Source organism: Dermacentor andersoni, chromosome 1 (assembly GCF_023375885.2).
Source record: "Dermacentor andersoni chromosome 1, qqDerAnde1_hic_scaffold, whole genome shotgun sequence".
Taxonomy (NCBI): Eukaryota; Metazoa; Arthropoda; class Arachnida; order Ixodida; family Ixodidae; genus Dermacentor; species Dermacentor andersoni.
Window position 1 is genome coordinate 94,945,545 of NC_092814.1, and position 26,646 is coordinate 94,972,190.

The 26,646-nt window shown below is 41.1% G+C and overlaps 1 protein-coding gene across 1 annotated transcript in view; it reads right to left on the reverse strand.

Moving 5' to 3' along the window:
- Nucleotides 1–17: 17 nt before the first annotated feature.
- Nucleotides 18–26,646, reverse strand: part of LOC126545805 (neuralized-like protein 2) — a 32,292-nt gene continuing 5,663 nt past the window's right edge. Inside the window, exons 3-6 of the mRNA XM_050193810.2 lie at nucleotides 19,646–19,802; nucleotides 15,484–15,686; nucleotides 13,489–13,615; nucleotides 18–6,076 (exon numbers count right to left, since the gene is read on the reverse strand). Coding sequence (XP_050049767.1) covers nucleotides 6,061–6,076; nucleotides 13,489–13,615; nucleotides 15,484–15,686; nucleotides 19,646–19,802 — 503 coding nt within the window. The 3' untranslated portion in view covers nucleotides 18–6,060. The remainder of the gene's footprint in view (nucleotides 6,077–13,488; nucleotides 13,616–15,483; nucleotides 15,687–19,645; nucleotides 19,803–26,646) is intronic.

The following is a 26,646-nucleotide window of genomic DNA, read 5'->3' on the forward strand; positions in this document are numbered from 1 at the left end:
AATGACGCAACGCAGCATACTGTTTAGCATCCATTTATTGCCACGGGAACAAAAGCACTGCAGCATGTACAGTTCTTGTCAGGTAAGAGTGCTGTAGACGTACGTGTGCATGTCAACAAGCATGCAAAGTATATTTTACACAGTATCAATGGTATCAAAATTTCCTACGGATGCGCACCAGTGCGAGAGTATTTTTTCAACACTAACGCAGCGTCACACGTACGTAATGAGGTATACAGAGCAACGCACAAGCAGAGCAAAATCCAGAAATAAGGACACACATGATCATGTTGCAGCAGACGAATGAAACTACGCAAAAGTATAGAGTCAACGTTGTACCAATGGGGCAGGCCGAGAATTGAAGGGGGCAAAAGACGCGTTTTCTCTCTAGTAGTCTGAAAAATAAAAACGAATGAGTCAAGAAAAAAAAATACCGTTGTGTGTGTGTGTGTACATATATATATATATATATATATATATATATGAGACGGCTTTTATTTAACGCATGTAGCATGCATCACTACAGCAACCCGAAACCTTTCTCACTCAATTGATTTTGACATGTAAACGACCGAAACGGGAAATATTTTCTCTCAGACGCGAACTCTATTTTCAGGTGACTGCAACCACTCCCTTTGAAACATTCTGGTACGGTTTGAGAGACTACAATTTTTCCTAGCATGAAACTTACACAATGGGGATTTCTGCAGTGTATTCTTTTTAAGTGATGTGCAATGCATCTGAGCTCAATGGATCATTGCCAATGATTCCGTACTACTACGAATATATATTTAAGGTCTGGTTTGGACCCACATGTTAAAGTGTGTTGTCAACTTCAAATGACAGGAACCAGGTAGGAACAATCCAAGCTACTCGAGACAACCCATGTTCATAAACCGCCCACTTCACCCTGCCACAGATCTAGAAAAGCAAAAGTATCTGGCAAATGAGGCCAGTCTAGTGTAGTACACTATGGTAATGTGTCACTGTCATGATACTAAATTTAAATTCACACCACAACACCTTCAATTCACTCACAAAATTTTCCAGGCACTCAGCAGCTTATCTCTTTAATTCACGTAGTATTAACGCAATAGCGTTAAGGGCCCTGTGGTGCAGAAAATCCGGTGTCGGCGTCCTCTGTCGGCAGTGTTGTTCATCAGAAAAAAATCATCCTGAACTAAAACCATGCAAGCCCCCCGCGTGGTGCATAGGCGTTACTGAACTAATTGAATTTCTCTAAGTAAAATGCATCAGAAAGTTTGTTAAGTCCGACTTAGACACAACCTACAGACATGATAGCATCAGACTGTAATTTGAATATACGAGAAAACATAATTTTGTTACATAGAAACTCCAACACAAACCCCTTTTCCCTTGCTAACGGCGGTATGAGCCATTGGCGAGTTGCTGGTTGTAGCCTCTGCCTTATCAGGGTATGAGGCATTGCTCTGTCCTGCACTCCCATCAGGAGTGGCCTAAAATTGCTCTCTATCGGGCCCTGTGTCGCAGAATATCTGGTGTTGGCGTCAATAGGGCCCAATAACGCTATCATGTTCCGCTCTTAAGAGGCAAAGCTTAAGCGTCCTCCAAGATTTTTTTTTTTCTTCAGCATGTGAAATGTTAGCAATGTCCACTAACGAAGTCTGCAGGCACAGTGAAATTTAAAAAGCAGAGGTCATGAACAGCCAGCATAATACTAAATTGACACCATATCCAGACTTGTACATGCTACAAAAAAAAAAGTAACCGATCGCAATCACTTCATTAAATAATGTAATCAATTACAGTGACCCACGAAAGCAATTGAGGGATTACTGAAATGTAATCATTACTCTTACATTACTTTCTTTCCAACCTTTATTAACATTGCGCAAATACAGTACATATAATGAGCTGGCCTGGTTCTTCAGTGCATCTTCTTCAGCCATTCACATGCTTATCTTCACCAACAATTACTTTTCAAAATTTTTGTCAGTCATCTTCCCTCGTTTTGACGTATACAAATCAGCAGTGATGCTTAAAACTTGCTTGATGTGCATGCTGGAGGGAAGGGCGGTGTTGTAACGTACGAACACGTTCCATATATAATGATTGTGGTTACTCAATGCCACTATGCTCGCCTCTCGATCCTCTATGAAGCGCAGTGCTTTATTGTTCCTGGGGCCCAGAGAAGAAGCTTCTGGTAGGGCCAACGAAAAGCTGAAAAAAATATTCTGTATATGGTTTTGTAGCATCAATGTATGAAGTGATCATCACTATCGAGCCAGAGCAGCACCAGTTCATTTCATCGGCTAACATCCGGTAAACTGTTTAGATGAGGAAACAAATACCGAGTACCAGGGTTTGGCTCTCTGAACATTGTGCATCCACGAGGCCGCTACCTTGCATGACCGCGAGCATTCTACTGTAGTTCCTGTCAAACTGAAGTGCTCAAATCTGCATTGCCTGTTATAGCTGACCTCATCAATATAGTAATTGGTTACTGGAAAAAGCAAATGAATTACAGTGAGCGTTACTGAGTAAAAAAAGTGAGCGATCAATTACAAAATTACCAGAAATAAATGAATAGATTAAAATTACATGTAGTTAGTTACATCCAATCATGTCTGACCATATCAGACTGCCACTTAAATACCATTGGCAAGTGATAAGAGCTACATGGGGCAAAGCAGCCACTACAAATGTCATAACAAGCAGTTCTTATGCAACTTCAATCATTCCTGCTGCATACTGTGATATGCAGGTACAGACCCCATTTCAATTGTACAATACATTTATTGCATACATATGCATAGCTCTTGAAGTCACATTAGCTCATCAACCATAAAATTCCTCAAAAATATAAATCTACAGCAAGGGACCTGTTAATACGATCCTGCCAGAAGGTCCCAGCCAGTGCCCATACATTTTATGGGCCAAGGCTTTCTTTAGATTCTGAAATCAGTCCTAGATGGATAATCGTACCTCGACTGATCAGTACCAAGATGTCTGCGCTGGCCCTGGCAGAGGAAGTCTTGGTGAGATTGCTACTGGGGCACTGATTGGAGAATGTAGGAGTTCACTGCCAATATGAAGATAGAAAAAAGTAAAGGTGTGTTCAATAAAATTCAATTTTCTACTTGATACTATACTATAGTGTGAATGAGTGGGGGGGAACCAACAGAAAGGGAACCAATTATTGCCGAGGCACTGCCTTGCAGCTGCTGCATTTTCTCTCACTTCAAGCAAAAGGTTTTATCAGCTGTGCTTAACAAAAGTAAAAAAACGTAGGCTAGGAAGTAGAAAGCATGGGGTGGGAAGGTGCAGGACATGCTTGAGATACAAGTTTATCAGCGGAACATATGCCAGCTTTATCATTCACTTCCAGCCTCATATGGTCACCACACAATTGAAGCACTCCGTGTGGTCGAATTTATAAGGTGCAATATCGCATATAAAATTTTTCCTTGTCGTACTGTAGTGCGTACGGTGATGTGGAAGGACTGAGAGCAACATGCCTTAAGTTCTAACTAACGTAAAAGCAATCACACAATCCTTGCAGCAGGATGGAACAAGGAACTATGAACGCCTTGTATGGGAATACGATCCATCAGCAAATGATCATGTTCATTGAAAGCAACAATAAGTATGAAATCGTGCTGCTCAGTGCTATGCACATAATCAGTTGAGCACAGGGATGGGCTAAGCCAAAAAAAACCTATTGCACATAATTTCAGAAAGTGCAAATTTGTTACTAAAAAAATTTGGAGGACGCTTAAGCTTTGCCTTTAAGAGTAGAATGCGATAGCATTGAAAGATCCCCGACTACTTCTCATGCTTCCCGGCAACTGCAGCTTATGCAACCATAATGTTTACCACGAAACGCTGGCGGGAAATGCTATGTATGAAGGCGAGCTTTCTGGTAGAAACACGGCCTCTTGCGTGGGCCACGATACAGCGGAGGGGAGCGCCATCTGGACGTGTTCCAAGGAATGGGCCGTGCGCAAATCTCGAAGGCCGTGGCCGCTCTATGAATGGTAGAAGCCATGGGAAAGGGGTTTGTGTATCGAGTTTCCGCGTAAGAAAATTAAGTTTTCTTATATATTTAAATTACAATCCGACACTATCATGTCTGTAGGTTGTGTGTAAGTCGTACTTTACGATTTTTTTGACGTATTATACCTTGAGAAATTCAATTAGTTCAGTAAGTTCCTTGCACTACATGGAGGGCCTGCATGGTTCGAAATTCTTTGTGCCAAAATGACAGTCGACACTGGATGCCAACACCAGATTTTCTGCGACACGGGGCCCTTAACACTGTCACGTTAAGAGCTGCAGCATCCGTCTCGGTGATGCTATGGGTACTGAATGCGTTAAGTACAAGCTACTTCATGCTGAAAATCCCAATTTTCAGCCTGCCCTTGGCAAAGTTGCCTTTGAGGATATCATAAGTGCAGTCTAAAAAGTGGGGGGTTTGCAGTCCTCTAAAAAACAAGTGACTTTTTGTGCACTGTGACCAGCGGCACGACCAGCAGCTACAATGACAGTGGTGGTGGTGGCAACGCTATCAAATGTCCACACACAGCAAACGTCGAGACCAGACTACATGCGATGGAATTGTTTTTGCTCTTCTTTTTTCCACACGAGATTGGTGCAGAGGATGCATTAAGTACACCTGTAACATGTTTTCTCAGCACATTTAATAATAAAAGGAGTTTCTCCAGTGACACACAGTACGGCACGGTCTAAAAAACTGTGGATCTGGTCAGTGCAAAACAAAAAACAAGAATGCATACAGCAAAAAAAGGGAAAGTATGATGCATAAAGGACGTGCCGCAGCATTACAATTCACTTATTCGTTATTGTCAGTGCGATTTCTTGTTAGCAGCGAAATTAAAATTTCATTTAACAACAATGTGCGCAGAATGAGCAAGCACGCTGCTAGTGCTGGAGCATGGCTGATCTAGAATGCGCGTCAGACTTCTGACCAGACGCGCGCTCCAGGACTGCCAAGGGTAGAACTACGGCTTGCTAGATGCATTCAATAGTTAGCAATGACAACGCCACCACTACGAGCACCAATTTGTGTGATAATGCACAGCAAACAGTACGTTGCTCATATATTCCAGTTCATTGTAATGCTGCACCAGCGAAACTGGATAGCCAGAAAAACAAATGAAATGAAGCAGCCCACAGCGAGTGTGGTGATGCTACGGTGTCTACATCTGCGACGGGGACAGTTGCATGCGTTTGAAAGTATGGCTGCAATCAAAGTTCACTGCGAGAGAAATTAGGCATCTGCTAACCATAGGAAAAATTTTTGGAAGCAAATAAATTATTACCAAGACTACGAAGTGTTTCAACGTTTGAGTTGTTGATTAGCTGGGCATGAGGCAATGCCTTTGCACCCGTAAAGTAGTTCAGATATCTCCCTTTCTGCAAGGGATCCTTACCAGAAAGAAAATACTACTCTGTTGTGTGTCACCTATGTGAACACCTTTCCAGTAGATGTCCCTTAGTTCAAATCCCGTCTGTCAAGGGTAGTATTACACTAACTCGAGACAGTGGAAACAAAGGTATATGCAGTTGTTAACTGACATGCTTCATTCCATGAGTATAGCATATACACTGTGGGAATACTAATGATCAAACGCAAACTACAGCAGGAAAAAATGAAGTTGCACTTGATATTAGTCGAGCATAATAATAAAAACAATGTGCACTCCTGTTTGAGGCATCGTTGAAACAGTGTAGATGTTGAAACAGAAAATCAGACAGCCTGACAGAAACTCCCGTGTCTTCACTGCTGCTGTCACTTAAAAGTTACGTATCCAACTTGACCAAAGTGCACATTATGTCTTGTTTTATATAGAAGTACGACAATCACTGGAGGCGAGTTTCAACAACACCTCTTGTCGAAGCTTTACTTTTCTGCAATTCCTCAATGTGTCGAATATTGCCAAATGACCAAAAGTAAAAGCGCAGTCTTCATTTCATATGGTACATGGCAGCACTGATTGTGGAAGAGTTCCTGTCCCAATGTTTAACAATGTGTCGAAAAGCTGCTGATCAAATTGGTCAATTTCCTATGGCTCTGTAAGAAAAGAGTTAATTAGACCAGATGGATAATTCCATCAATTTCATCGGTATCAAGGTCAAATTAACAGAAGTTGAAATGTCAAGCTCTGCATGTGTGATTTATTATAAAATCAAACTATACTTTGCAACACTACATTTCTTAAACAAAAAACATCTATTTACATATGGCCACATGGTATTTTGCATCACAAAAGGGAAATTCATGGAGACTGCAAACAGCCTCCTAGGGCACACACAAAGAGCAGCTGAAATTTGCCCTTCTAAGAGCAGCATGGCTGGTATACTGCAATGGTTCTCCCTCAACTATGTTTCATTCCTATTGCCCACCACTCTGCACCAGCTGACTTTAGCGACAACACAAACAGGTGCTGCTTGGGCCAATGCCAATGCATGAACAGGAATGGAACTGAAATATATGTGCTATGTCAAGTATGACCTAGGCATTCTCTCTATCACTTTACAGTTTTCTTAATGAAAGCAGCAGTTAAAAAGCGGCGTGCTGTACTGCACATTGGGAGTATCTCGACGTGTTCTACAGTCAGAGACAAAATTATTGTTACAGTTCAACTGCATGCTATTTTGATACATTTGGTCCACAGTGCACTGAAGTGAAGCACAGATGCACCCTCAGACTATTCACTTTAAACTAATGATTAATGAAAAGCTGACAAGCACATATTTTAGATGTGCTAATTCTAGGGATGCCCGATGTATCCACAGATAATCGTAACAATTAGAACTTTCAGTAAGTTGAGAGGAATAGAAAAACAAAAACATAAGTAAAATTCTATCCTAGTTTGGTCAGGAGCGGATAATAATGGCTACTGTATCAATACATTTTTTGCACTAACAATAAAAAAAAGGTAAAAATAGGAATGGCAAAAAAAAATTTTTTTTACAAGTCACGAGCTGTGAGCTACGCAGAGTTACACTTACATAGCCAACAATAGTGCACACGCCCAAACACTAATACTGGTTGCCACTCAGTTGGTACAGTGTACAAACAAAATGCTGCTTGTCCACTCAGGTCATCAGCTATGTTAGCGTACAACAAAATATTTTCAGTTTAATACCCTCTTAGTCTGTATATTGAATGAGCTTGCCTTCAAAAATGTTAGAAAATTACAAAGGCTCATTTGCAGTGAAGCTCAGATCACTGGACTAGAGCATTAATGAAATGTTGCTGCAATGTTTCTTACTCTTAGATGACAACAAAAATGACATTCTGATGTTTAATTTCTGTACCTTTAAAATTCCGATTGAAGGGTTTTAACGTCCAAAAGGAGCAGAGGCTATGGAGACACTGTAGCTGATGGCTGCAAATTAATTTTGGCTAACTGGGGCTCCATAACGTGCACCCAAAGCTCGGTACACAGGTGTTGTTGCATCATTGTAATGTGGCAACAGCGGCCAGAAGCCAAATTCATGCTCAAAAGCAGAACACCACTGAGCCACTGCCAACAGGTACCTTTAAAATTCTTCTTGTGCAGCTCCCACCTAAGGTAAATAAACCATCTGGTCTGGTACTGTGAAGTCATGGGATCCACTCCTGCCTGTTGTCCACTGCTACATCACATTTATTAAATTGCTGTAACACACATTCTACGGTTCCAAACTACTGTAACATGGTGGAGTCTTGTTTAATGACCTAAAAGCCTTTGGCAGACCATAAGACTGAGACACAGCGACAAATAAATACCCACGCCAAGAATATACCCAAAATTCACACCACATTCAAGTCTTAATCTAAGTGTTAAGTTTTGCCAATCCCTTTACACATGGAACGAGTCAAATAAAAGTGAATATGAACATGTAATACTAGCTGAAAGAGTCTCCAATAAAAATATTGGGCATTCAAACAAAGCATGCCTAAATGTATTGATTGAAAGCAGTCATTTTTTTTTTTACAGTCTAACTTTATTCATTTTTTTCCACTTCATTTACACAGTATCAAATTTGGCTAGTTATGCCATAGCTATAATTCATCCGAGATATGTTTTGAAATGCATGTATCTGGGGGGGGGGGGGTGGGATGTGAAGCATAAATAAAGCACTGTCAAATTTATGTTATATGAACATGCAACAAAAAAAATCTATAAAATTAAGTCAGTCTCAACAACAAGCCACATCTGTTGGGGTACATACAGTGCCTAATGGCTAGGTTACCACTATTTCTGCACTCGCATTAAAACTTTCACCCACAAATATCTATGAAATGGTGTTGGGGCTGCACTTATGTTCAGTTATCTTTGAAAATTGTCAATTATCTTTAAAAAGTGTGGTGTCTGAAAAGCGCACCTCATCAAATGGCTTGGTTCTATGACAACATGAACAAAGCTATACTTCACAATTTAACAATGTAACCAAATTGTGCACAAAGGCGTTAGATATGCGGAGAAAAGTAATTTTTGTGCTTTGTTCAGCAGCAGGCCAAGCTGTTACTATTCCACTGTCTACGACACTCAATCAGTCACTGCACTTATGGCGTTGGCAATAATCTGGACTGAATAAAAATCCACACTGACTTTCAAAACATACCTAAGGGTTTTTCAGACAGCACCGGTCCACATCAGCACCATTTGATTGGTGGAATTTTTACTTCACATAATGGCCAACCTTCCCTTAAAACAGCTCCGCAATGAACGAAATTTCATAGCAGCATCTGATGAGCAATATGAAATGTATGATTTATACTGGGTGTCCCAGCTAACATGGAGCTAGCGTTTTTTCAAAATATGAAGCCTTGTGTGCAGATGGAACCAAGTGTATGGTGTTGGCAACCTCCTTAAGAAGCCTACAGTATTGTTGTGTTCTCATTAAGTAATTAGTACTCATTATTTACAAACTCTAGTGATTACACAATGTCAATACGACATATGTAGAGTATCTATGAAACCATTACTTTCAGTTTTTACAATGTGTTATCATTTCCATCTCTATTTTTTCCATGCTTGTAAGAAAGCCCATGAAAATTCTAAAAAGGTGCCGCAGGCTGCCGTTTGCATGCTATAACAGCTTTTTTTTTTAATGTCGAACGAAAGAGTTACTCAGAAGCGCACAACTGAAGGTGGCATTTTCAAATGTGCTATAGAAACCTTGTCTTGAAACTAGGGCAATAAAGTTAATAATTTAAAAAATTTTAATTAATCAGTACAAATTACTATTTCAATAAAACCAAAAGTACTGAATACTTCTCTAGGAGGTTGCTAAAACATACAGTAGGTTTCATCTGCACAGGAGGCTCAAGAGTTGCTCTATAACTGTGTTAGCTGGGACACCCAGTATGCTTTTCAGTTTTGCATGGAGGAACACAAAAATAATCACAAGCGACATACTATCATGTTGTATTGTTACAAGTGGACTGGTCTGAATTTCATAAACAAGACATTTTTAACCAAAGTGATGTAACAACTTCACAAGCAACAAAATCACAAGCACTTACACATATGAATCAACTGACATGCAAGTTACTTTAACGAAAGACAAGATATCTCGAGCCAGTTTATATGTTGCTGAATGCTGCTCAAACATTGCTGTTATGCCAGAGCTACAGTGTAGAATGTTTCTGACATGTTTATGGTCACTTTTGCTATACGAAAAGGAAATGCTGAGGTAACACCGAGGCTGCACTATGGGATTAAAGGGGGGACATAGCTTTCAGAACAAATTTTCTTGTCTCTTGATAAATACTGATAAAATTGGCACAAAGATTAAGAATGCCTCCCTGACGCTTCCATAAAACTTTCAGTGATATATTGAAAACATTTTATTGTACTAATTCTTTCTCCTTAGAGTTGTTCCCATCCCTTTTTTTTTTTACGTGGTTGACGTAGTCTTCTTTTGTGAGGGCTATAAACTATAAATCTTGCACTCACACGGTGCCAAGAAAGTTTGGCTATCGCCACCACAGACAATGTTTGTGTAGCTCAAGGCGTACTTTTCAACTGAATGCCTGAATAGTATTAGTGCTGCCTCCACATACATTTAGCCATAGTTAGCATCAACAGTTTTTGGCACACATGTGCATCCTAGCGTACACCCATGACAGCAGTCCGACAGCAAAACGCAGTCAAACACCAACCCTGTGTAAAACTATCGCGGTGCCACACCTATGTGGGATGTATGACGACGTGTTATCCACGTTCCATCGTACACCACTGTCACATTTTTGTGGATGCTGGTTCCACCTAATTCACAAAAGCATCAGAAAAAACATAAGTCACAGCAGTCTTGCCATCAAGCTAAAATTCTACCTTGAGGTGTTTTCGGAACCTTTTGTGGTGTAACCCTCAAAGTGAGACATTCATCACCAACTAAAATCAGTCAGTGCAGTTGCGCCTTTCCCAGTAGGTTTAATAGCTTGCATTGCTCCAAGGTTTACCTCAAAATCCCTGCTACCTTCCATTCACAGTGACAACCACTCATTAACGACTGCACTGCATCCTGCAATAGTTAGCACCATCTTCACTGCCAAAGCATGCTTTGCACCTTGCTCAACCTTTAGTCCAGACTGTGCATTGTTGGCACAAAGCGCTGCTGAGAAATGCATCTAGAAATGTGCATTGTACAAGAAAGAATTCACACTCGGGCGAAAGTCCGAAATGATTCATCCTCACCCGTCCACATCATTTTGAGCTGTCGCCAGCAACGCACTTAGAGACATTTAAATGTCTCAGCATGTTCACAAGATGCTTCCAGTGAGACAAAACAAGGTTGTAACAGAACCGGAATTATACTACTGATGCTGGTAGACGGCGTCATGACCCTGCACGATGTGCCAGGCCAAGCATTTGCAGCGTTCGCAATATGCACATAACGATGATCGAAAGTTTCTGCTGGTACAAAACACGGCTACCAATGTGCCCGAACGGAGTTGTCTATGCGCGTATACAATGTTCCATGCATGCTTAAGGTGCTGGACCGCATGTCCACACTGTGCTGCATGTCACTGGCACTGTTTTCAAAAGTTGCAGGAGCAGCCTACATTTTAGTTATTGGCGACTTCCATTTACAACAGCTACATTTATGCACAGTCTTGTATTTCTACTTTAACGGTCGCCGGGACATTATTACAGGCGAGATCTGATGCTGAAACTATGTTGTGTTGATCTTGACATTTTGTGAGAGTTCAGTGGCTCATCAGTAAAAAGAGCTGACAATCTTCATGCCAGTTGCTAGGGGAACCAAAGGGGAAGCGTGCTGCAGTCACACGGTGGGTGCTGCCAATCAGGAACTTTCGCAAGACCTTGAAACTTTTGCTCCTCGTGCACTCACTTCTGCCTGGAGGAGCCGGCCGAGGCAGCAAATTTGAAGACTGGGAAGTACGCTTTCCATAGAGACACGTGCAATGCTACCGTAAAGCCACAGCTCAAAGCGAAATTCGCATATAACCCACACTCGTCATTCCCGGGGCTTCTATTTGGTATTTCAGGAAATCCCTGCCAACTCTGAATAATCTGCCAGCTACTCTATATCGCCTTATATTAGTGTACATAGCTAAGTTAATTTTCTCGTATTCCCCAACAGCACCCTTGGCTTATAATCATGACCACCTTATAATCTAATAAATATGGCATTTGATTTCTAAAAAATTTATTTCTTGGCCATATTTCACGATGAGAAAGCTGTGTCCTCCGGTTAATTTACGGTACATTCATTTGTACCTGTGCTCAAGTCAACACGCCACTCATAATGAAAGCCTTCAAAAATTGAAGTTGCAAGCATACATGCACTTTTCAAACAAGCTACAAAGAAGATGTCCAACAATAGTGCCTATTCTAATCATGCAAAGTCGTACAGTAGGACTGACTGAGTGATGCTTACAGAGCACCTATTATTTTATACCCAACAAGCCACAGCACTTACATGGCAATATAACAATGCTGAAGTAATGCGCCTTGTGCGAGACCATTGCAGCATGTGACCTCAAGTGAACAAAAACTACAGACCCATGAGTTCACACAGCCACAACCTCATTATGTCACTCTATGGATCAAATACATACATACATACATACATATATACATACATACACACACACACACATACATACATACATGAGAGGCATAAATAGTGTTAGCTAGTATTTACAGACAACTACCCAACAACAGTACTCTGTAAATATATGTTTACTATATGTTGGCACATCTCAGCAAGCAGTTCATAACAATAACAATTGATAACAACCTAAACGCTGAGATTTCAACTGCAAAAATTCAAAGCCTTGCTGTTCAAGATAGCAACAGGCTTTGACAACAACCATATTTTTATTCCAGGTCAGGAGTAAGTGTGGCAAGTAACAAAAAAAAAAGAATAAAGAGAGAGAAAAAGAGAGAGAGGCAATTATTTGAATAAGGGCATGTGGACGAACATGGGGTGTAGTAACTTCCACCTGAATTTCAAAACCCTCTATTATCGCCTCTAACAGGTTTGACATTTTGAACGTTGCTGAGATAACGTCCAGTCAACACACACTATTCTACAAACATCAGAAATCAGGCAGACATAAAACTATAATGTATTACTTTCACATCACTCAAACAACTTACTTCCCAAGTGCAAGCAACTATAATATTCAATAATATTTCTCCATGTAACTAGCCATAAAAATTATCTCCACAAGGCTTTTACTGCCTACATTTCACTGTCTTCAGTAGTACCTTACAAAATAAACATCAGCACAGTGCAGAGCAAGATTTAACATTCAGTTTACTAAAGATGCTTAGAAAGCATGCTCAAAGATAGCATGGTGGCTGGACACAACTCATATATTGCCCCTACAAGGGTTTACAGTGGAAAAATCCCATAATACACATGCTCAGCAGTTGGTGCTAAGCTATTAGGTAATGTAGTGCATATGAAAATACAATAGGCTCACTAAACACACTGCAGAATACTCTGCACAACAATCACTGGTCACTACTTGGAAAAAATTCTGGCTTAGGGGTGCCCACACATAAAAGCACAATTCAGAAATGTCGTAGCGCAGGTCCCTAAGACCAGAAATGTTAACGAAATTTGTGAGTTCGTGCTTCCTTTTCGTTTAGCTACCACCACCTCAAAAAGTGCGGCATACAGTGATAAAGATACTTCAAAACCTAACTGCAACTATAGAAGACAACCACTAGTAACTGTGCAGAGTCCGTCTTAGATTTAATTATGTGCAAGATAAATAACAGACTTTATAACATTATGAAACAGCTCAATACTGCACAGATAACAAAAGATCCATTTGCATGGCACACAGGGAGAAAGCCCTTATGACAGGAATTGCATAGGCACAATCCTATCTAAGACAACAACAACAATAACAACTTGTTTGAGAAAAAGCTCTGAAATTATCAAGGATTTTTGTTATTATGAGGCAGAAGTAGTGGTCTTCAGCTGGAGTCGCTGCAAAGTGCTTACTGTGGCCGTGATGAGTGATAACACAGGTACTCTTTGAGCTTGCGTGGAAGTGGCAAAGTCCGCACAGCACAGCTTGATATATGTTGAAGGATGGCATCACGACAGGCACTCTGCAAAGATGCCACCACTGTGGGCAGCACACAATTAACAACACATTTATCGCACCATTTACTGGCAAGAGAGGACTGCCTGGCATGCTACACTGAAGAAAGGGAAAGTTGTTTAAACACTATATCCTTATTCAACACTAGCACGATCACCAGATTAAAAGTTGCAAGATGATGTGAGGAAAACTATGTAAGAGTGGAAGGATAATTGATGACCTGACATTTCACCAATGAAAATAAATTTAGAGCTATTAAAGGGGCCCTAAAACCTTTTTGAGCATGATAAAAAAAAATTGCCGATCTGTTAAAGAGGCTTCTGTAAACATGTAAGCCAAATATCATTGCACTGCATGCAGCAGGAAATTTACAAGCTTGTGTCAAAAGCATCAAACAGACACTTGCTCTCGCTTTCACAATGCCGTCATCAAAAGCCGATCAAAAGCTGTTGGCTGACCAACGCTACTGGCTGATTTTGTGATTACAAGAACATTCTCAGTACTATATAATTACTAATCTTGAGCTAACTAGATAAAAAATATGCATGTCTGCAATCTCAACAAGACAGAAAAATAATTTCATCTTTGCACTGCACGTAGCTGCGCCTACTACACGTGGCCTCTGAGATGGCGGCAAAGTGCTGCATAGTGTAATCTACCACGGCCAGTGCGGGGTGTCGCGACGAGCCCTTTCGCCATCGCAACACTCAACCTTTAGCCAGGGCTTTTCCCTCTTGGCTTCTCCACTGCGTTACTGCCAGCGAGCTAGCGGAGACCAAAAAATAAGGGGGGAAAAAAAAGCCCGGTATCGGTACGATAACTCGGCTTATAGAGATTGGGGGGGTACATATATAGTGAGGTCATTCTATAATTTAAAAAAAGTGTTTCGGGGGCCCTTTAAGAGAAATTTAGGCATTGACAGCAATCAAGCCTTATACATTGCAATGTTAAATTTACAGTTAAAAAGTACTTCACACCTTTTCATGCTCGTTTAATGCAAAATTGAGAGGCTTTTTGTAAAATCATAATAAAGATGATCTGGCATACAATAAGTAGTAAATGCTTTAGTGTAATTTGTACAGCCATTACATGCCGTTACATGTCTGCTAGTGCAATTCTTTTGAAAGCAAGCCAGTTTAATGTGGACAAACATGGGCTTGAACTTTGAGCTAGTTCAAGCTCTAGAACAATGTGCTTAGCAATGCGTTTAGCAAATCGCTACATAGCATCAAGTGCAGTTGTGAGCTATGCTTTTATCCGGGTGATAACTTCTAATGGTGGTGTATGGTTAAATTCAAGGCACTCATATCAAGCAAACAATGAAGTACGGTTATGGTCCAGATGTCTGTGCTACATGAGAAGCAAAAAAAAATATGCTCACAACTTAGCACATGTGCCTAACAACCGAATACTGGTAAGCGCAATTCCAAGACGGGACAGAAGATAGACACAGAAGCACAGGACAAGCGCTTCTGTGCCCATCTTCTGTCCCATCTTGGAATTGCACTTACCAGTATTCAGTTGTTAAGCACGAACCAACTAGCACAGCAACAAATTTTGTTAACGCACATGTGCCTGACATCCTTGCTACATGAGAAGTGAAAACAATGTGTACAACTAGCACATGCCACGTATGAGCCCTAAAGAATGATCCATAGAAATTGGGACTGAAAAAAAAAGAAATTACCAGATGCAGTGTACCAAGTGTTTCCCGCTGCTGCTCTTCCCACTAGAAAACCTCAATGCAGAACAACTGAAATTCATGCCTAGCTCTGTTCGGTTTACAAAGTGCAAAACTCACTATACACCATGCCTGGCAACATCCTCAACTAGAGTTCTACTTTTAACGCTCCCCAAAATGTCACAAAACAACAAATTCAGGCAAAACTTACCACCATAAAGCTGCACAATGCGAACATGCTTGGTGGTGCCATAGACATCTACAACAGCATAGAGAGGGGCATCTTGGTGAGGGATATCTGTTGCATACAACTGGTCTTCCCCATTGATGATGAAGTGCATATCAGCTGACTGACCCCTGGTCACATACATGACACCAATTCGACTTCCGACATCCGTTGGAAGAATGCTTGACCTGCAGCAAAAGCCACAAGGGCAGAACGAACAGAAAAGGAAGTTGAATAATTATCTCTGAAATGTTGCTGATATGCAAGAAAAACACATAGATGAACAGCACATAGTGACACCAAAGTCGAAACTAGGTTTCCTATGTCCATGACAGTAAACAAGTCATAAGTGAATGCAGTACTTTCATGGCTTTCATGGTACAAAACAATCTATCATCATCAGTATCATCTTCATAATCAGCCTAATATTAATAATATAATAGTCCAGTGCTGGACGAAAGCCTCTCCCAGCGATCTCCAATTACCTTTGTCTTACACCAGCTGATTTCAACTTGTGCCTGCAAATTTCCCAATTTCATCACCCCACCAAACTTTTTTCCATTCTCAAGTGCGCTTCCTTTCCCTTGGCACCCATTCTGTAACTCTAATGTACCCTGGTTATCTGCCCTACGCACTACATGGCCTGCCTGGCTTCATTTGTTTCTCTTAATGCCAACTAGAATATCCTATATCCCCGTTTGCTCTCTGATCCACACCGCTCTCTTCCCGTCTTTTAACGTTATGTCTAGCATTTTTCGTTCCATCGCTCTTAGTTCTCAAGTTTCTTTGTTAACCTCCAAGTTTCTGCCCCATATGCTAGCGCCAGTACAATGCAATGATTGAAAATTTTTCTTTTCAATGACTGTTCTAAGCTCCCAGTCAGGATTTCGTAATGCCTATAAATTTCCTTCTCATGACCAGGGTACCCCGTGAGTAATTGACCGAGATATACATACTCCTGCACAGACTCTAGAAGCTGAATGGCAATCATGAATTCTTGTTCCCTTGCCAGTCTATTGCAAATCACCTTCTATAAGCAAATGTAAATGTCATATCTCAAGCAGCTAGTGAAGCAACTATTTTTGAAGGAATGATAGGACTGCATATATGCAGATGACGAATAAATCAGTTTTCTTGGGAATCCATGAGATTTAATGGCCTAATCACTAGTATGCTCAGTTGGACAACACGACAGGACTTTAATGATTTGACAGAAACTTGCGCTGTGGAGTCCTTTCAAAAACCTATGATTGTAGCAGATGTCAGTGCATATGACAGCACCATGATGCAAATTAGTTATGCCTCCTTTGCCGTGTCTGTGTGCACAGACGTTTAAGCAGGCACATTACACCATTAGTAGTGCTGTGTATCTGTCTACAAGCCTCACAAATATTTCTCTGAGAGTTAAGCCTTAAATACAGTAACCTATACATGTCTTTTCACATCAATAAGACCATATTTTCTTTAACTGAATTTTTCTTTTTTAGTGTTGACTCATCACCCTTTGCCAGATGATGTTTTGTTGCATTATTTACACTGCTCTATATGAGAAACATGAGCTAACAGACACCCAGAAGGTCAGGCAATTTGTCAAGCTGAATGAAGACAAGACTATAGTTGGCAACAGCTTTCTGTGGCCTAGCCAAAGCTACAGAGCCAAAGTTCACATGTAAGATCAGCCACATGATACAGTAAAATTTGATGGTTGGTTAGGGCGTCAAGTAGAATGCAGTTAAACCTCGATATAATGAATGTCAACATAACGAAATTCTCAATATAACAAAGTACTTAATGTTTTATAACTTCTTGTCCATACAACACCGTGTATTTTGAACCTCAATATAACGAAGTGTGTTCGTACTCAATTTCAATATAACAAAATTTCAGTGCCGCCGTGAAGGAATACTGAGGCAATAAATGGAAATTGCTGCAGGCATAGATGGTCAAATGGTTGAGTTACATGCAGCTGCTTGCGAACACACTTCTCAAATCGCGCACCGTGTGACAGAAAGCTGCCACCCAAGTGTAGCAGCATAGCAACAAGACCCTCTAACCATCATGTTCCATATAAAGTCACAAGTGTGATAAGATGGTATCACACCCTTTGCACCGTATGCTGCGAGTGCGAGGGAAAACTCGCGACGGTGAACCAAAAAGGATGGCGGCTTGATGCGTGCCTGTCTTCCCACACAAGCTAGGGGTGGGGTAGAGTTGTGGACAGGTGAGTGCGCGTCTCCTCTACAAGCCCGGACGTGGCTGTGTGTGGCTCTCAGCTCGGCTCAGCACATGCGCGGCCTGCACGCTCTATTATGGAAGTAACCTGTGGCAAGGGCACAGCCAAGATGGCCATGGCTTCATGTGCGCTGTCTTCCTGCATGTTTGGTGCTGAAGGTCGCATAATCTCAAGTTTCGGAGACGCATTTTAGCCAGAGAAACAGGAAGCGTTCACTCCTCTATGCCTGCGCTCTTCATAATAGCAGCATCCCATTGCATGTAACACTATCAGCCGCAGCGCCGGAGTGGACAGGAAAGCATCGCCTTGAACTGTAGATGCGAAGATATCGTTTACACGGCATGAAACCGTATATTTGGTTGCCGACTCTCAAGTTCAACAAAATGAACTTAGATTTGTTAATTAAATTTGTTTTTTACAATTGTCCGATAATTCGGAAAATTTTATGGCCCCTGCCACGCAAAACAAATTCGTCAACAACTGTAATGTAATTTCGATATAACGAAGTAAAGTGCAAATTTTACCAATTTAATTATACTGAGGTTTAACTGCATTTTATCTTTCCTTAGCTACAACGTTTCCAAAAGATACATACACTAGTATTTGTGACTGTATGTGGCTCAAACAAATTTGTGGAGAAAGAATGAGTGCACGGAACTGACAGAACAGTGAACATGACAGCAGCCAGTCCTCTTGCCTCACTATAAATTTGCTGCTGTTCATGCACCTCCTATTGCACTCAGCACAATAGTGCAGTAGGCTTTCACTTTCTCTAGTCTTACTTCAAATGCTAAAGTTTTGTGATAAAAAGTATTTTCTTTTCAACTCTTTGAATCAGCGCGGAAAATGGTGGCAACACAAAAAGAAACGACACAGGACGAGCACGTATTTTTTGTATGTGAAAGGCTTCTGCAAGTTTTTGAGCTTGCTTGTCTTTGAGCTTGACGATAACCTTAGTTCTATCGAAGAAAGGCTTACACCCACATGCTTTACAGTGCACTGAAAGATGGGAGGTAGGCATTCCCTTTAAAGTATTATTGTGCTGACGTAAGTGCTAGTTCACGCAGCTACCAGCCTGCCCAATTTAGGCTTTTCCACAAGACAGTGGAAAAGAGATTCTTTTTAAGACTGTATGATGATTTCAACCATCTGTAGGCCTACCAGAAACATATCATCTAAACAGCATGTCAAAGAGCCAGGGCATTCAAACATGCACACCGAAAAACCAGAAGTCGCATAGTAGTAACTTATTTTTTACCACTCATTACTTCATTTTGATAGATACAGCAGGGATGAGGCAAAGCCATTACAAAATTTCTTGCTAAAAGCTTTGCTTGTCCACTTTGGTGGCATTGTAGGCACCAAATACGAAACCGATGGTGGCAGCACAATGTGGCTCAATGGCCTAATATGTTATCGCAATGAATGTCCATGCGGTGTCACCTCTGCAAACACAGCTGCACTGGGACACATGCACCAGGCCCCTCAGGATAGCACACTGCACGTTAGCATATTTCATTACATCATGATGCACAATTCATTACCACAATGTGCACCTGTATGCTCACCAGAGCGTGCGCAGGTGAACCCACTTAACAAAGAATCTGTGTAGTGGATCACACATTCTGCTATGCTACAACATCTGTTCACAGTTCACACACACACACACAAAAAATAGGTTTCTTTCAGAGGAACATGTAAGGGCATTTCTTTGTAGCTTCATGCTACTTTCAGGTGGATAAAAATTTTTTCACATCATGAAACTCCCTCTACCTTGCAGACTTCTGCAGAACTATTTGCCTAAAAGTTAGGTTACATTAAATCTCGTTTTATTGCAACTGATGACACAGATGTGTCCTCAAAGGGCTGATTGCATTGTGTTAGTATGGAACATCTCAAATGCCAGCAACTTACTTTCCACAACTGCCGAGGCCAGAGCTGATTGAAGTCCCTTCACCAGAAAAGTCTGTGACACCGTCCTCACCACCCACAGGTGCCCTAGGTCGCTTTGTCGGAAGCAACATGCTTCGGGGGACAACACCCCGGCTTGTGTAGATGTGTTCACCAGTGCCTGCACAGACAATTCAAACAGACCAGTAGCCCAATTCAATACACAAATTCACTTCCATTTATTTGACCTACAGTAAGCCTATGCCTAGGAAAGCCTGTGAGAAAAATAAATTTCTCAGTCATCACTTAGTTACTTAAAGTCACTAAATGAGTTACCCAAAGTGGGCATGACACTGCTGTAGCAATTAATCTCAGTCTATCATTGGAACTGAGAGCGGAGTGGCCTAATGGTTGAACACCATTAGGCAACTGAGCTCTCAGCACACTTTCTAACCAGAAATTTCAGTTTGTAATTGCTGCCTCTAAGCCCCTCACACCAACAGCAACCACCACTTCGGCATAACTTGTGTGACATCAAAAAGTGCATCAATGCTGTGTCGTTTGCTCCGAAATATTCTAAAACCATGTGCACACTGTACTGAACTGGTGCATACCCACAGCTGTACAAGTGCTTCAACTGAAACCTTCCCCTGGAAGTGAGCAAAAGCTCCTGAATTCTCCGGACAGCGCATTGTGCCTGCAATTCTTTCACTAGCTTAAAACACAAACCAGAGAACACCTTCAGAAACTATTTCGGGCTGACTGGCAAGATGCACATGTGAAAACAAAACCACGCATGGTGACCATGATGTATTTCCGGCTCTAGCAATCATTTCCAGCACTTGCAATACACAAAAGCATGGCCTTTGGGACAGGCTTCCATTAGTAGTCTGAGGGAGCCATCGCCGGCAGTGGAACTTCATTTTGTCATCTATTAGTGTTGCCAGGCAGTTTAAAAGCAGTATAAAAAAATTCAGGTATTACCATTTTTTTACCACACCGAATGCACTCAAAATTTGTCAGCTTGCTGTGGGATGCATTCGTTTTCCCATGCAATGCATATTTCACCTTCGAAAATTTGGTGTCATGGCCACTTTAAATGGCTCTGTCAAAAGCACTTCTTTTTTTCCAATTTAGGATTATGAAACTTAAAGAAATGATTCATCTTATTTTATGTTTTCAAAACTTTCATTTCTTTTCGCAAGCCTTTATGTATATAGCACAACAATATTGTGTTTTTATTTAAACGCCTTCTTCAATGCCAATTTTACACATATGGCATTGAGAAATAAACACTCCCTGGGTTTTGCACAGTGCAACAAACTGGATAGAATATTGTATAAAAGCCAACATTACAAAAAAAATTCTAAATGCTTACACACACACACAAGCTGGCTGCAATCAATGCACACTGCACCGCAACCACCGAAACATATCATTTGTTCGACAGTTTTTCGACAAGTTGTTAAGCATTGCCAATGGAAATCTACCACAAGTAAAGCCATGCACCGTATGAAATGACAACAGTAACTATTGGTCAGATTTGATAATTTTCGGCACAATGGGGAGTCTGGAAAAATAAAACTTCTGCAGGAGTTATCGTCAAAATGCCACCACTTCTACTAGCACTTCCGCAAACAAACCATGCAAAATTTGCACTTTAACTGCCTCGTCAAAATCATTTTTAAATGACAGCAGTAGTGAAGACACAGAAGCTTTTGTCAGGTTGCATAATTTTCTATCCCAATGTCTATGCTCTTTTAAAATGTCTTAGACATCAGTACATGCTTAGGAGTGTGTGTTGTTTGGTGATTATGTTCAACTGATATCAAGCGTTACTATTGGGTAGCGTGGCATTGTCGGCAGGCTGCAGGCGTCCTGTAGACCATGGTGACCAGGCAAGGACGGGACGATTTCTAGTGCGATACTTGCACGGTTTATTCAATGGTTGGTGAAAGACAAGAAGAAGAGAATGAAGTGTCAAAGTACATTGCGGAGCCCCTTTACATAGGCTCACTAAAATCGTAAGTGGGATCTCGTTCACGTCAATGTCACGTGACAGGCACTGAGTCTGGTTGTGGACGGGCGGCTCCCACTTTCGGTGAGCCTGTACGGGCCCGCCTCCGCAGGGGGGTACTCAGCAGGTGACATGGTAAGTCCTCGTCGTGGCTTTGCAGCTGTTCTCACTTTTGGTGAGCCTGTACGGGCCTGCCTCCACAGGTAGCACTCAGCAGGTGACGTTGTAAGTCCTCATCATGGCTTTGCAGCTGCTCTGACTTTCGGTGAGCCTGGATGGGCCCACCTCTGCAGGTGGCAACCCGCAGGTCCGGGATCGTAGGCGCTTATCCTTTCTTCTAGGCGACATTGGTTTGCGAAAGTTCTCCTGTAGAGCTTGACAGTTCGTGGAAAGGGTCCCTCTTTGAGTCGCACAGTTTGTAAAAAGGGTTCACCCGCACCCACAGAAAGGGGCCCGTGAACACTGCGGGGCGCCAGCGAGAACGGTAACTGCTCAAGACAACCATAGAAAATTAGGAATCCACCCTCCGTTTTGATGGGGCATGGTGGTTTGACGATCCTTCTTGCCCGGGGTATTACATGCCAACTGTAATAAGCCCCAGCTCTACACACATGACTACTCCAGTGTGTGTACAGAAAAGCTAATCAAACACAATAACAATGTATGAGGATGCTTTCGCATGCTCCCCAACCTAACCGTTGCTTTGAGAGAGAGTAAAAAAAGATGCAGGTGCTCTCTGCAAGGAGTAAAAACATGTGCTCTTTGTACCATAGGAGCTTACCCATTTTCACATTCGCAAACTAATGGCTTTCCCACACAGCATGGGCATAAATATGGCTAGAATTCACACCAGCAGAGCTGCATAATATTTTCTTCGGAATGGTCTCACTTACAGAAGTTGGGGACTCAGAGCAAGGCACAAATATTGTATATTTCATTTTTTTACTCTTAGTACTATAATAGCAAATTATTAATTTCATTTATGCTTATTGAGGCACTTTGAAGTTTTACATCTCAATCTCTCAAAAACTCTCTAACCAATTATTTCTGCTTTACTTACAATCAAAGCACTATTGAACAGGATGCAAATTGATGTGTCATGGTATACATTGAGACTAATATATCTCAAAATAAAACCATGAAACATAAAAATGCCAAAAATGAGCACATTTGTAAAGGTAAGGAAAGAGTTAAGGAACAACTTTCAATGAGCCAAAAAAGTGCACACTGAAATTTAAGACAAACCAAAACTACAAAATACAATCATTAGCAAAAAGGGAACACTGAGAGGTGGTTGTTCTTGCATCGGGTTTTTTGGTGCAAAAGCAACTTGCACAAATGCAACGAACACTGATATCAATTTAAGCATTGATTACTCGTGATTTGTGGATTCAAATCTGACAAGCTAATATGTAGCATGCTTTTGAAATTCATCTGACTTTTCGTGGTCATATTGCTCGAGGTGGTATACCACAATGATAAAGCATGTCTAAGCACCCCTAGAAGATCCTTTGCTTTTTTGTCAATATCTGCTAGAATAAGAGATCTCACCAAGAGTATTGTAGTGGTGGACAGAACACACAATGGTGATCAATGGGGTGCTCAAGTACAACCAACACAAAATGATTAAACAGTAACACAAGCACATTTAACTTTTTCGTTACCATGGAAAATATGCCTCCCCTCCCCCTTTTTTTAAGGCTTTAGTAAGATTTTTTATCGAATATGACATCAGGATTACAATAACATGCTATATATCATTAAAAAGCTCATGAAACTTCCTTTCCAAGGATAAAAATCTCAAACACATTTTAGGGTGCAGTACATAAAATTATTTGTGAAAAACAAACTTCACTGAAAAGTACAAGAAATGTTTACAATGCTGCACTGATAACATAAAAATAATAAAAGAAAAAATATTCTCAAGTATACGTAATGTTTTCACTTCAACTGTTTCACGTTCAAATGTTTTACTTTCAATTGCACTTTCACCTACAACCAGTGAAAGTTTCAATGTTCTAGCTCCTAAGCAACATGTGCTATAAAAAATGCTTTTTGCCTAGTAGGAACTGCCTCTTGCCAGTGGGTGTCACAAATATTGGGCTGGCAGGGTGCAGCAAATCTCCACCATATGCTGTAGAGATACCATAAATAAGAAATATAATATTTCAAACATTTTTATGAATTAAATTAAGAATTTGATGAAATCTCATCTGATCGGGAAGTAATAGCATAATAGGAAGAAAAACAGAACACCGACCAAAATTCGGTTGTCTAAAAAATGTTTCAACGTTTCGGCTCCCACACGGAAGCCTTATTCACCGAGCTGAGAGGCATAAAACCTTCAGCTTAAATCGGCATCAATAATCGCTTCTGGCGTTTTGCGTAAGTTGGCGGGAGATTGCCATCGTTTCAATTAAGCGTGTGTGCAGTTGTTTGGATAGTCAGATTCCAGATACTGTCGCTTCGTCCAGTTCTTTTCTTGGGCGATGATTTTTATGAATTCTCTATGCCACAGGAAATTCGTTAGTCATCAAAAAGTAGAAAATGAAACTTGCAAGCCAAACAGCTCGTGACTGCCCAGGCTGATTTTGCTGGTCATCTCCATCATCCGACTTAAACCCCACAATCTGATATCATCTTCAGACTCCCAAACAATCATTTGAGGGTGCAACAGAATCACAAGATTGACGATGCCCACATGAGGACCCAGCTGTGAAAAGCCCGCCATCTTTGCAATCACAAGGTGCACACATCCGCATGCTCGTTTAAGGTTGCTGCCACATGGACAAGAAGAAGGCTACTAAGAAATGAAAGTTTACTCTTTACACTATGTCATAAATGGCACAGAAAGTCCGTAAGCATGCCAGGAGCCATGAAATCAAGCACAGCACTCTTGAGCCACCCACATTCAATGACCATGGCGTGATCATACCATGATCAAAAGAATGCCCTTTTTTGAAGGCTTTAGGATTGTTTTTTATTGAATATGTAATCATGGTCATAATAACATGCTAGATATCAAAAGAAAACTAAAGAAATGTGTTTTTTACAGATAGAAATCTGAAAGACACATGTCAGTGCATAATGTATAACATAATTAGTGAAATGCAAACTTTTAAAAAATTATATGGGAAGTGCTTACAATGTTACAAAGATGCAGAAATAAAAGAAAATTACAACAGAACTCCTGTGTGATGAGTTCAATGAACGAGATTACTGTCGATCGTAATGCGATTAGCGTTATAGCAACACTGAATTTCTGAAGTAAAATATGTTTAACATCTATAGCCATTGTAAGATTTCCATTACCTTGGTTATATGTGGCATAATCCGGTACCCTCCCATGTTGCTATGGCTCTGACTCACCATAGTAACACTTGAGCATGGCGGCCTGACAAGTACTGCAATGGTTCTCAAATGGGGCTCCGTGAAGCCATTTTTGGGGGTTCACGGAACCCACGCCACAGAATTTCTTTTTCTTTTTTCCGGGCTTGCTTATGTTAGCCTTGAGGCATTCTGGTTGAAGACTACAGAAATGTTTCCCCTTCTTCGTGAGATAGCTGTAAAGCTTTTGTTGCAGTTTTCTACGACAAATGCATGCGAGCATGCTTCTTTCAGGCTTGTATACTTGAAAAGCAAATACCGAAACAGGTTGAATGTGGCTGCAGATATGAAACTGCTTAAGCATGACCGCACGAAGTATTGGCAAGCTATCCAGATTGAATTGACATGACACTATTGTTTGACCATTTCTTGCCAGGTAACAAAAAAGGAACCTGTTTCCCGCCGCATGGTTGTGTTAACTTATACGCCCCCCCCCCGCCCCCCACCTCACTTCCACCAGTTCACAAGGGGTCCCCAACATATACATAGCTGGAAACCACTGGACTAGTTTATGAAGCTGATACACTAATGACTATGGAATGAAAAAGAAGGAATAACATCAATGAAATGACAAAGGTAGTATGACGACAATGGCGTGATGACAATTCCTAAATGATCATGATGGTATAATGGTGACAGCGTGACGACGACATGAAAACATTGGGATGACGAGTGTATAACGACAATGGCATGATCGCGACGGTATGACAACTAGATTAAGAAGCTGGAATGACAATGATGGTACGAATAGGACAGTATGACAACAGCGGCATAATCGCGATTGAATGAAGAAGGATTGACATTGATGGAACAATGAAGACAGTACGACAGTGATGGCAGGACAACAATGGGATGAGTTACTGGAGTGTTGAAAATGTGAAACGACGGCGTCACAACAACGGCATGACAATTATGACAATAAAATGACCGCGATGGTATCCTGACCATGGTATGATGATGACACAATGACAACGATGGCATGACAATGGTATGAGGACAGTCTGATGACGATGAGCGCACGACGGCCTCTACTGTATCACAAAGCTTGTATGATGACGATATGACGAGAGGCGATTAATGAAGATGGAATGACAATGTTGCAATGACCACAACGACACCACTACCATGAGCACATACCTAGTGAGTGGCCCAAGCTATTAGACAACTTGGCCCACTGGGTAGGCATAAAAGGCGTGATGACAATGGCATGACAAGAGACAGGTGACAATGCTGAAATGGCAATGATGGAATGACCATGACAGCATCACCACCACGAGCAAATACCTAGTAGTTGAAGCAATTAGACAACTTGGCCCACTAGGTCGGCGTAGAAGGCATGATGACGACGGCATGACGAGAGTCAGATGACAAAGCTGGAACGACCATGATGGCATCACAACCATGAGCACATACATAGTGGCCTAAGCTCATAGACAACTTGGGGCACTGGGTTGGCATAAGAGGTTACAAAAGATAGATAGGCTCAAAATGCCTGAAGTAGACAAAGGATGCTAATCACATTAAAATATTTCAAAATATACAAAATTTTACCACCTAAACTGTCTACAACACATGATAGTTTCAATGTTATAGCTGATCAAGGATGTGAAATAGAAAAAGT